The 12,500-nt window shown below is 44.0% G+C and overlaps 1 protein-coding gene across 50 annotated transcripts in view; it reads right to left on the reverse strand.

Moving 5' to 3' along the window:
- LOC122245738 (uncharacterized) overlaps positions 1-12,500 on the reverse strand; it is a 375,164-nt gene that overhangs the window by 5,447 nt on the left and 357,217 nt on the right. For 15 of the 50 annotated variants that reach the window (XM_086540736.1, XM_086540735.1, XM_086540733.1 and 12 more), the window contains 2 exons: positions 1,488-8,927; positions 1,011-1,055 (listed from right to left, as the gene is read on the reverse strand). The exons of 15 other annotated variants lie outside the window; for them this stretch is intronic. In XM_086540736.1, the coding sequence (XP_086396862.1) occupies positions 1,011-1,055; positions 1,488-8,927 (7,485 nt within the window). Of the gene's footprint in view, positions 1-1,010; positions 1,056-1,487; positions 8,928-9,715; positions 10,703-10,915; positions 12,425-12,500 lie in introns of all 50 variants that reach the window. 20 more of the 50 variants (XM_086540749.1, XM_086540748.1, XM_086540747.1 and 17 more) reach the window with 5 other exon arrangements.

The raw sequence follows: 12,500 nt of genomic DNA on the forward strand, positions 1-12,500 counted from the left end.
AAACATGGACACTAAGGTACAGTAATAATAACAACAACTCCAACTCCCAGCATGCAAATAATCAACTAAACTTTGCAAGGAATTAATAAATGTTTTTGGAACTAATCACAATACATTACATAAAGAAACATGCCTCTCAATGATTGTTTTAACTAAGGGAAATAAAAGACATGTAAAAAGTAAATAATAAGTGCAAATGCACACTAAATATAAACCATACCACACCATTAGTAAATACAGAAAAAAAGAAATACAAAATAATCATACATATAAGTAAAACAAAATAAACGCGGGCACTATCACATTTTTCTTTGAAATATTCCTCTTCCCGATATTGTCGCTTTACAGACTGAATTCCGTCTGACTGGTTTGATGCCTCATCGTACGATTGCGGTAAACGTACGATTCCTGTGCCCGCGTTCGGTGCTGGGTAAGGTCGGAGTTAGAGAAATGTAACCCTTGGTATCTCATTACTCCTGCATACTGTTCCTTTATTTGAGCACAAGCTACACGGGTTGGGAATGAGTATTTGATTGCAACAGTTTAACTATGGATGAACAGTAGGCAGGCAATGAGCACTTCCAACAGCAACAAATCTCCCCCCTGGCCATGGCATGAGAGCGGGTTCCCCACCACCATGTTAGTGGCCCGCCCCAACAGCCAGGAACCTCCGCTACTAGTCTGCTCATTATCAAAACACTGGCACCAGGAGAATGACAGCCCACCGCCACCACATGACACATAAGGGGGCGGGCCCTCCCAGAAGGTGTGAGTGTGAGCCAGCACCATCCCTTCCATACTACCACAAGGGGCTCCCCACTCTTGCCTTTAAACTCAACTGGAAAAATTCTTCCCCTCCTGGTGCCACTCATGCAAAGGGTAAGGCCACCATTTCCACAACTGCAACGTAAGTTAAGTAGTAGTAATACACAACAACGACACCAAGGGTATGGATGGAGACAACCAGGGCACGAGCAGAAATGCAAAAGCACACAAAGAGATTTTATAACCTGGCGCCTGCCGCGCCCCCGCTCCACTGTCCGGCTGCACAACGTCTGGTGAGCGAGGCAGAGAGAGAGACTCGTTAGTCAAGCGCTGGACCGCATCGCCAACTCAACAGTGCAGCAAATTACCGACTTTTCATACAGTAAGGGACACTTATTATAGCGCTATATACACAATGACAGATGGGAAATAATAAAAAAATGTGATATACTTAAGCCCCACTGATCTACGAGAGTCATATACATCATCAATATGCTTGTAGATGAAAGGAAACCAAATAAATGAAGGTTCTAGATGACAAAATACTGCAGTTTAAAGATAAAACTAATTACAGACGATAACAAAATGAGCACTAAGGGCTGATGGTTGGCGTGACGTCATGCGGACACAGCATGCTGAAAGAGAACTAAGGCTGGAGGAGTGCAGAGTGCGGGGACACACCCGGCGGGCGGTGCAACACAGTGACGCTTGGGACGCTGTACCTGAGACTGTGTTGGGCTCCAGGGAGGGGAGGACGGGCTCACGGGGGCCGCGCGACCCAGGGGGCGGACCAGGAGGGGGTGACCGGGAGGCTAGAGGAGGACTGGTCACTGGACGAGGAATACGGGAGAAGGATGTGGCTGGGGAGGAGACAGTGGTGGGAGGAGGCTGCACTATTGGTTCTCCAGTATCTAGATCGACCTCAACTGTATGTGTGGTGACCACGGTTCGTTTCACAATACGTGTTACATTGCCGTGCTCATCACGGGTTTCTAGTTCCTCTACACTTGGGTCTGCCACAGAGAATCCATGTTCTTTTGTTTCCTTTGGATCTGCTACTATACGCTTTTGCGTAACACGACGGATATGGACATTGCCCTGAGCATCTACTGTTTCCTCCTGGGTAGTATGTTCTCCGACATTAAAACCTTGCATGTATTCTTCCATTTTCTTTTGAGCATCAGGTCCTGTAAAGGTAACTTGTTTTGCCTCTGGCGGTAGTCTAACTACACGTGTGACGGTATGAGAGTAACCTTCCTCACTTGTGGGTTGGACTATTTCAGCTGCTGTGCCACCACTGGCCTGCATATATCTTACGTATTGCTCTTCACTTTCTGGTGGCAATTCACCTTCTGGAATGTACATGGAAGAGGTCATCATATCTGGAAAATCATCTGTTGATGCGACAAGGGTGTTGGAGCATCCACTAGTGAAGGAGCCTGACATAATCGAGTCTGTGTCATATTGATAGGTTGCATGTGTGGCCTGGGAGGAAGTGGGTTCCAAAGACTCTAGACTGCACTCCATCACTCCACCATCTCTGGGCAGAGGCCTTACTTGCTCACTTCCCGAACTTATATCTGCATCTCTACCACTAGAATCATCTCTGCCTAGACTGTCTATACTGGTGGCCATGATGTCACGCCTGCTGGGTTCAATGGAATCTGTGGATGCACTCATTGCATCTGGACGTCTCCTCCGGGCCTCTATGGAATCGGTACTAGTAGTCATGAGATCTTGACGACTAACAAATTCAATACTATCTACACTAGTAGTCATGGGGTCAGAAGAACGAGCATCTGCCTTTTCTAAAGAATCCTGACTTGTTTCACGAGGTACCTTGTGCTTAGGAGCTGCTTCAATACTGTCTGCACTCATACTCATGGTATCCTGCTTGGCTGAGCTCCCTAAACTCGTAACACCAGTCTGGTCTAGATCCAATTCTGGCAGCTGAGCCTCCTCCAAAGAGTCTGCATCACCTTCTTCACGACCTACACTTGGAGTGCGATCAGCATGGCTGCTACCTGAACCAGATCCATCTACACTAACAATATCTTGTAGTCTCACACCTTCATATTCAGCCTTAGTTTTATCGAATTTCTCTACATTATCTTGTGCCTGGCGTATTATTTCATCAATCTCAAACAATCTCTGGTCATACTCCTCACCCTCAACTGAAGCACGTCCAGGCTCAGACAGTGTCTCACAACTTTCAGATTCTGACATTTGGCTTTCATGCCCCTCTTCTATCTCTGAAAGCATTGCTGCTTCTTCCTGAGCTTTCTTCTCTATTTGTTCTACAATTAAACATTCTTTCTCTAGACGTTCAAATTCTTGGAGAGATGCAAAAGATCCTACAGATATGTCATCCCCATGTCCACTCTTACTCTCAGGTCTCTTGCCATTAAGTGATTCCTGTGAGCCTGAACTAGCTCTCCTTGCTATAGCTTCAACAGCAACTTGTTGTTCAAGATTTTCAAATTCCTGAAGGGAAGTCATGGAAACATCATCATGTTCCCCGCTACGAGTGAAAAATTTCCTACCAGCCAAAACATCATACTCTGGAGTTGATGAGAGCGATGAGTTCTTTGTGATATGTGAAAGATCTCTGCGTTCTGCATCTTCCCTCTCCTCCTCAATATCCTCAAGGGGGCCAGAATATACATGCTCTATAAAGCCAGTTTGCTGGTATTCATAGTTAGCTGCATCACTCTCCTCAAATTGCAGCTCTAACCACCTCCTCTGTTCTTCAATGGTTGGATCACCAGTCTCCTCTGGGTCTTCCGTTTCATCACTAGCTTGAGATTCACTGGGTGTATTCGAATTGTCAATCTTAACAGCCTTGAGTTGAGTTGGGATTGGTATCGGAGAGCTACTAAGACGTCTCTCTTCCTCAACTTCCTCTTCATCTTCTTCTTTAATTTGTGTCATTTCCATCATGCGTTCTTCATGCATGTATAGTGTTCGTTCATATTCAGAAAAATCATCAATTTCGTCAGCCTCCACCATTTCAAAAGACCCAAAAGATGGACCTTGGGCCATGTCATCTAGGCAGTACTCTCTCCCTTGCTCCGAGTCAGTTGAGGACGACTTGCGTGAAGCACAAGTGGATGCAGACTCCTGAGATCCCGGAGTAGCTGGAATATCCGGTCCTCGGTCTTCTGCTTCCGCTAGTGCTCGACACTCGGGAAAGTCCTCCTCTCGTTCAAGGTCTGGATAACAATACTGGCTCGGCATAGGTAAGGTATGCTCTGTGACGGTTATGTCTGGAACATCTATGCTCATCACATCTGAAACTGATGAACGACTACCTTCATCTCTCTCTTCATAAGTAGTAGAAAATACAGCACTAAACCTTTTATCTACTTCAGTGAATTCTTCAGGTTCTTCAGGAGACTGGATGATCATAGAAGTAGGACGGGGTGAGGGTATATAGCCAGGTTCTGGTGTTCTTGGCCGTTCAATTGGCTCTTCAATCACTAACATACTACTCATCTCTGCTTCAGGTTGTTCTTCTAGAGAATACTGAAGCTCAGCCTCTGCCAGTTCTGAATATTCACTCTCTCTCATCATTTGGCCATATTCTTGATCGGCTTCGGTTTCATAACATTCTTCAACAATGACAACTTTCTGTGGGCCCTCTGAAGGGCCAGCTATAGCTCCTGCAGCTTCTTGGAAAGCAGGTACAGTAGGGGCTACAGCTGGCCGCGCACCTTGTACTTCCTCATCGTCGTACTCAGGCACATAATCTACTTCAGTGGGTCCATTAGCGCGAAAAAACTGCTCGCTCTCTGTTAACTCTACTTGAGCACGGGTTTCAGATGTCACCTGAGTACACATTGAAGCTGTACTCTGGTCATCTGTAGAAGGTGGAACTGATGTTGCAGTTATGGTAACAGAATGCAAGGTCATGTCTCCATCACCTGTATCTGTTGTCAAAACTCCACTGTCTGTACAAGTTACCTGATGATCAAAATCCTGACCTTCAACTGATGACATCATCTGCTCTGATACACTTGATGCTGTCATGTTAGAATCTGTGGTAGTAGAACCCTGCATGCTCTTATCCTGTTCTACCACAGTAGCCATAGAAACCTCTGAAACAGTGCTCTCTTCTAAACTTGAAGCTACACTCTCTGTTACACTACCTTTCTTATCTGAACTCAAAGGTTTAGGTTCTGGATAGAATGTCATTTCAATTGATCGTTTCATCTTGGAGGTATAACTATCAGTATCCTTAGAATCTTGCTCAAATTCAGCATCATCGGATTCAACTTCAAAGGATCCTGGTGCATCCTCAGATTTTGGAGTGTCAGACTGAATTGTTAGCTGTGGGATGATGGGATGGTGGGAATGAGAGGCCTCTTCATCAGCGACATCTTGATCAAGAAGATCCATATCTTTCTCTAGTTCTGCTGCAGAAGGTACTAATGTTTCTGAAGCTTCACTTAATTCAAAGCTTGCAAGATGGCCAGAACTTTCAGAGTCAATAGATTTCATGGAGTCCCTTGAACTTATAGAGCTAGCTGCAGTACGATAATCTTGAGAAGAAGTTGAATATGAAGAATATTGTGAAGCATCTTGTGAAGTAAGTGCAGTGTCATATTCTGAGGTGCCTGTGGTCCGCTCGGAAATGAGTGCTTCTACATCAGATGAACATGGTCTGCTTCCGGCACGGCTATCAGAAGTGCCTTCAGCTGCTGTGAAATAGTGGCTCTCTCCAGAACTAGAGTATGTGTCGAAATCTGTACCTGATCTTCGGTTAAACTCTTCAACATGACCCTTTTTTCTCATGACTACCTCTTCCTTTTTTTCTGTCTCAACTTCCTTGACCTCCTTCACTACAGATGTAATGACTTCAGCTTTGATTTTACCTTCTATTGAACGTACACTTTCAACTGTGCTTGATTCTTCCATACTCTCAGTCATGCTGGACTCCATGTGAACTTCTCTATCACTGCTCTTTTGTTGTGATACTTTAACTTCCTTTGATTCTTTGACAGAACCTTCCTCAAAAACATCTTTATCAGTTGTCATCTCCTCTTTGAACATTTTTTTTTTGTCTTCATAATCTCTTCGGAACTCACGACGTAGGTCCTCGTCATCCATCCACGAACCTTTCCGAGAGCCTGGCTTTGGGCTTGGTGTACGACTGTGTTCCCGACTTCCAGATGCTTGACGAAGTTCTGCTGCGGTCAGAGATGCCTGCCTCACTGCTTCTGATTCCTGGGCTTTTTCTGTTACCTCCTTCACCAGCTGTCTAGCAGTCTCTGTGACTTCAAGCTTGCTTAATTTAGCAAAATCCGTTTTCTCTCCAACTGTCACATCTTTTGTTTCTGTAACAGCTGTATGTACAGTTGTCTCCGGTACTTCTTTAATTGTTTCTATTGGCCTATCTACCTTAGCTAGTTCTGCGGTTTTCAGGGCATCTAATGTTTTGGTGATCATCTGATTAGCCTGATCATACTCACTTGACATGATGTCATCTGCTGTCTCGTGAATGATAATGGAGCTCTCACTCTCATCTGCCTCTGAAGGTTCCCTAGCATAGCGCTGGGTGTCATCTTCCTCAGTCATTTGGCGAAGCCTCTCCATTTGGTGTTCAATGGGTGAAAGTTCAGCTCCACTGGATCGCAAATCTTCATCAGTAATTTCCATGCTGTGTTGATATTCACTTCCTATCATCTTCTTCTGCAACATCTCTGTTTTTCTGGCTGTAACTGATTCTATTAACTTGAGTTGTTTCTCATCAACTTCATCTCCCAACTGTTCTTGGATATATTTTTCTATTTTCGTGGTTGTTTCTTCTGTAAAGGCTGATTCTGGACTAGGTCTGGGAAATGGAGGTTGTGTAGCTCCATCACTTTCTCCAAGTCCTTCTGCTGTAGGTGCTATGGGTGACCTTTTAACAGCTTCCATTTTCACTTCTTCAACAATTTCTATGGCAAGTTTTCGAGCCTCTTCTTCACTCAATTTACCTTCGGTAGAGCCAGATGATTTCCTGCGTGGTTTTGCTGGCTTCTTTTGTTCCTCTCGGGAAATCTCTTTCACTTGGTGAGATTCGATAGGTTGATGGGATGGAATGTCTTCTACAGTTTCAGATAAAACTGTTTCTGATCTTTCCTGAGACACCTCCCATACAATTTCCTGAACACTCTCCTCTGGTACTCTAATTGGACTAGTAAGTGGGTGTTCTGCAGATTCTGCTTGTAAAGAGACTGGAGCTCCAGTTTCCTTTGGAGTGATGACCTTATGCTCAGGACTCTGATCCTCTGCTGAGGATGACAGCTCTTGAGAAAAAATGTCTGACTTCATGCGTTGTTCTACAAAAGCTTCAGATTTTTCCTTTGCTGTCATGGTTTTATATACATCCTTTTCCTCAGGTATGGACGCAGCTGGTTCATCAGTCATTACTTCAAATATTTCTTTCTTAATCTTGGATGTGTCTGGAAAATCCTCAGCCTCTTTTGTGTCCAGCTGTGTTGTGAAGGTGGTGATTGAAGTGGTCTTGACTGTCGAGCCATCGGCCATCACAGTTTGCTGGGTTTTGGTTTCCTTGATGATCCTCTGTTCCTGTTCACCATCTCGAGTGGTGGTAGTCTCTCGCACTACAGTCTCATGGGTGTCTCCAAGTTGTCGAGTCTCCTCTGTCACATTTACAGTTACTTTTTCTTTTGTCATCAATTCATCAGCCTCTTCCTCTGATGTTTCCTCGGTTCTTGTCATATCTTCCTCAGTGATCTCATCTCGGGATGTATCCTGATCTTCTGTGGATCTTGTCTGGATTGTCTCTCTGGCTTCTGATAAGCTCTCTGCCTTTTCTTCTGATTTGGATACTGTTCTTGACAAAATTCCACTTTCATTCTCTCTACTCTCATGAATTACTTCCTCTGCTTTCTCTACAATTTCTTTCTCTATTTTTTCTTTTGAAATATCTGTTTGGGATACAACCTTCTTATCAACCATGCTTACTTTTCCTGCTTTTTCTGTGCTTTCTCTCTCTTTCTTTTCTGACAATAAATCAGTCTGCGTCACTACTTTGCTATCACCAGTACTAACCTCTGATAGTGACTTTTTCTCCTTCACTTGCATTTTTTCTTTGAGTAACTTTGAAGATTCTGTAATTTCAGAGACATCGTCTTTTTTGCTAACTTTATCCTTCTTCTGCTCGCTTTCAACTTTCTCAACATCAGTTTTTGACACAATATCTTCTCTGGTTTCTTTCTTAATTTTTGAAAGATCTTTTTCGCTCTGTACTGTCTCCTCCAATGTCTGTTTCCTCTCTTCCTTCTTTTGAAGTGTACTGGATGCTGACTCCTCAGAAATGACAACTGTTTCATCATACTCTTTTGATGAACGTTTCCATGACTGACTTTCTTCGATCTCCATCGATTGTCTTTTGATTTCCTTTTCAAAGAGTGCTCTCTTGGAAGACACATCCTTAAAAGCTATATCTTCAGGTGAGGGCAAGTCTTGACTTTCCATCCTTCGCCGGACTTCAAATGGACTTACTGCTCTATCTCTTTCTTCCTCCTTGGGGACATCAATCTTTTCAGTGCCTATGAATGCTTGATTTTCATAGAAAGCTGGCTTCTCCCTGTGAGCTAAATATTCAGTTTCTGAATCAGAACTTTCTCCTACAGATGGCTTCTTTTCTGGAATCTGTTGCTCCACAACTGTACCATCTGTACCTGTTGTATCGGTGTCACTCTCAGTTTCTGTCTTGATCAATTGAGTACCTTTGGCTTCAAATGATTGGCCAGTGACACTCTCCCAAAATTGTTTTCTTTCAGAATATGGTTTAATGGATTCACTAACACCATCTGCTTCCTCCGGAATAGTTTCCTTCTCTCCTTTCTTTCCCTCTTGCTTGGGCTCGGTAGGAATAGCTCCAGTATATATATTACTTGCTTGGGAAAATGTTCTCTCATGTCGTCTTGTTGGTCGACTAGGCGTAGTGCTCTCATCAGTGGGTCGCTGCCCCTCTTCCTGAGATACTGGTTTAGTGCTTGGGACTTTCTTTTGGTCTGTGGTAAGGGATGAGGATTGGGAAGGATGAGGAACAGGTGAAGGTGATATGTGCGAGTGTCCGCCTGTCGTCTCTGCAGATGGCTTCACCCCGCCCCCATACTCTTTACGCTCTGTAAACACCACTCCCACATCTAGAACAAGAGTTAGTAGCACACTATTAGTAAACGTCACACACACTTGTTATGGCACAGGTCTCACTCATACCACATGCTGCCAAACTGGGCTGGCTCATTCACTCAAGGTATGTGGGAACTCATGATCGTCAACGGAACCCACCCACCCTCCACATTTACACATCTGTCATCCAACGTGCATATTATAAGTCTACACAATCAAAAAACCTACTACTTACCAATTGTCCTACATTTGTTTGTGCCTGGCTACTTCGACCTAAACTGAACATGAAATATGTTCATAGATGAGGAAATGGTGTTGACTGGACCCCCATAATATCAGATTATAATGCCTGGTATTTTAACAACATTGCCATTGATAGGCCACACATTTGACCTATACCAGGACACTAACAAATGCCATATAAATCCAAAAGACAGGACACATTTATGAATTTTGTCAAAAGTAGAAAGAGGACGCGGATTCTAGTCCCCACATCTTGAAATGCTCATTGTATAAAAGCTAATACAAAACGATGACGTGAGCGAATGGCATCCCTGGACCCAACACAAGCTACTACACAACATAGTACATGCCGTCACTTGTTATCTGAAAGAAATCAATTAATGTTATTGTTCACACAACTATAAAACACAAGTCATTAGTCACTCCTCTAATGAAAGATCTTCTCTAGGCAATTCCTGATTCTCAAAATGGTTAGCATCACACCACACAAACTGAAAAGACAGCAGCCCAGTTTTGTGCCCTAGGGAAAGCAGTGGCTGCTGCTACATCACCAAAATACCTGCTGTACCAGATTTTATTGTGTCTTCATGCTGACAGCCTTGTAATTCAGAGTCAACATTTACTTGCTGAGAATGATTGCCTGAAGAGGTAGGAAAAGTGGCTGTACCGAGAGATGTGGGAGAATCCACACCACCCTCCTGTACTGCCTCTTGTACTGCCTCATCCAGGATCTCCCCAGCAAGCAAACTAGCCTCATGAACAAGTTTCTCATCAGCCTCTTTGGCCTTCATGTACAAGTTCTCAAAACTGGAACACATTTCTGGGGGGAGATGTGTCTTGGTATTGAAAGGATCTCCGAGGGAGCTTGTCAGCTGTGAAGTGGTTGGGGTATCTTCACTGCTGGCGGCCTGTAGGTCCGCACCATCATAAAGGTTTTCATAACTTGAAGATGATTTGACAAGCTTTCGGAGATTGCTTCTAGTCTCCCGGCTCGAGTCCTCTGCCTCGTTATCCTCAAAGTCATTACCACCAGCCAGACTCTCTGGTGAAGTTAAGGCTCTCAAGTCAGTTACATCCATCTGTAAGGAACCCTGGCGTCCCATCTCCTCCAGTACCTCCTGCTGCTGCCGGAAATATTGCTGAGCTTCTGGAGAGGAGCCCACAACTTCTGGCTGCAGGAGGCACAAAGGGAAGGTGGTGGGGCGTGGGCCACTCCTACTTGAGGCTCGACGGACAACAACATCCCCAATGCCATCTTCAGATGCCTCATCTACACTTGCCTCCCCAATAGTGTTGAAAGTGTCAACTAAGCCTTCGGTTTCAGAAATATCCTTAGACTTATTGAAATGTTTAAGCTCACTATCCTTTTCATCACTTTTAGATTCGATTGATTTGGCTAACTGAGTTGCAGAAACTTTGTTTGGTGAAGATGTAAAACAACCTTTTTCCTCAAGTTCATCAAGCTTAGCTTCCCCACCCGCTTGATGGGTAACACCAGATACCATTGTTAACTGGACACCTTGTTGTCTAGATGTATCATCCTCAGCTGTGAAATGAAATGCCCATATCTTTTCAGCTTAAAAATTATACAAATATATTTATGAAACATTCAAAACAAACATGATAGAAATGGTTTGAAGGAATTCTGAAAACAATGGATATGTACAACAAAACCTATCATTAAAAAAATGTGTTAGGATAAGAGCCTGTCAGTATGATGGGTGATGGACTACAAAAGAACCACAAGCGAGTTCCATACCTGGTTCCCGTTGTGTGGCCTGTAAGGCATCAGGAGTTTTGGAGGGATAAATAATAGAAGAAGAGACAGGGTAAGTTATGGCATCAGAAGGAACAGTTGTTATGGTGGCTTCTGGTTTATGTACAAGTGCCTCTTCTGCCTTTGGAGAGAGGCTCATCTCGGCAGCTAACTTTTCAAACTCATCCTCTAAGCTTTCGCGATTGATGTCGTCTGAATCCAAGAGATCAGAAAAAGTTTGATCACGTATATTAGAGTCAGAGGGACTGCCTTCTTCAGGCGACCCAGTTTCTTTCACTGTGGATTCAGTCTTTGTCACTCCAGTTTCTCCCTTCATTAAGAGAGATGAAGTTTCTACATCTGATGGATTGAGGTTTTGTATTATCTTAGCAACAGTATCAGATATGGAGGATATATTCTCAAGTATATTTTGTGCCATTTTGCTCTTCTGGACATCTGATTCACCTTTCCCATTGCTAACAGCCTCTCTTATGTCTGCTACTGTATTAAGAATTAATTCTGCCTCTGATTTAGCAGTAGTTAGGTCAACTAATTGAGCCTTAACCTTTTCTTGAAGTTTTATTACTCTACTATGAATTTCTGCAGTTTCTTGGGCTAGACATGTGATATTATCTTCATTATCCCAGCACTGATCCTTGAGGTCTGATTTTCCCTCAGTGCCTTCTTTATCATCTACAGATTCTAAGTTTGAAGCAGTAGCATCTCGCTCAGTGTGAGAGTCACGCATTTCCATGGGTGTTGTGATATCTGTATCTTCTGTAGCTTCCACAGAAAATACTCTTTCACTCAGCTCTGGTCCTAACATGGGTGATCCTGCCATCATATCATCATCTAAATCTGGGGCTTCATCTTCAGTCCTTGTCTCCAACATGTCTTGCTCAAACCTTACACTGTCTGGGGAAAGTTCTGTGCTTGTGCGATCAATCTCTGCATGATCCTCACTCGAGTCTTCAGTAGGAGAGACTGGACCTATAGACAACACAGCACTACTTGTATTATAAGTCACACTGGCAGCTGCCATGTCATCAGTCCCAGTAAATGGAGCAACACTTTCAGACTGCAAAGAAGCAGCTGAGGGAGATGTTACCAGTTTGGAAAGACCTTCAGCAGCACTTGTAAAGCCTTTTTCTAAGAAGAGAGGGTCGGATAACTTAGTGACAGAAGATGGAGATATGTCGAAACTTTGAGGTTCGACAAGATGAGATTCATGCAGATGGGAAGGTTCCAGGTTTAGGTGGGAATAGGGAGGCTGTTGTGTCAGGTCGTGGGTTTGGAAGGTCAAGTCCGTGTGAGGGGAAGTTGAGGGTTGAGGAGCGGCGCAGGGAAGGGTAGTGGTAGGAGAGAAGGTAGGGGCGACACCCTCGCTGGTGTCCACCGCAGGGGGCATGGAGATTCTAGCCTGCACCACAGTTTCAGTATACATGCTGTCTACACTTTTCCCCTCCCAGTCCATGCCTTGTGCTTCAGGACAACCACCATGAAGGACACCGTCTGAAACACATGAGGGAAGAAGGTCTGTAAAGCCTGGAGATTAGAAGCATCATCAACAGGCCCAAGCCTTTCACTT

The sequence above is a fragment of the Penaeus japonicus genome, unplaced genomic scaffold, assembly GCF_977035675.1.
Source record: "Penaeus japonicus unplaced genomic scaffold, GWHDUDI00000001_assembly GWHDUDI00000010, whole genome shotgun sequence".
NCBI lineage: Eukaryota > Metazoa > Arthropoda > Malacostraca > Decapoda > Penaeidae > Penaeus > Penaeus japonicus.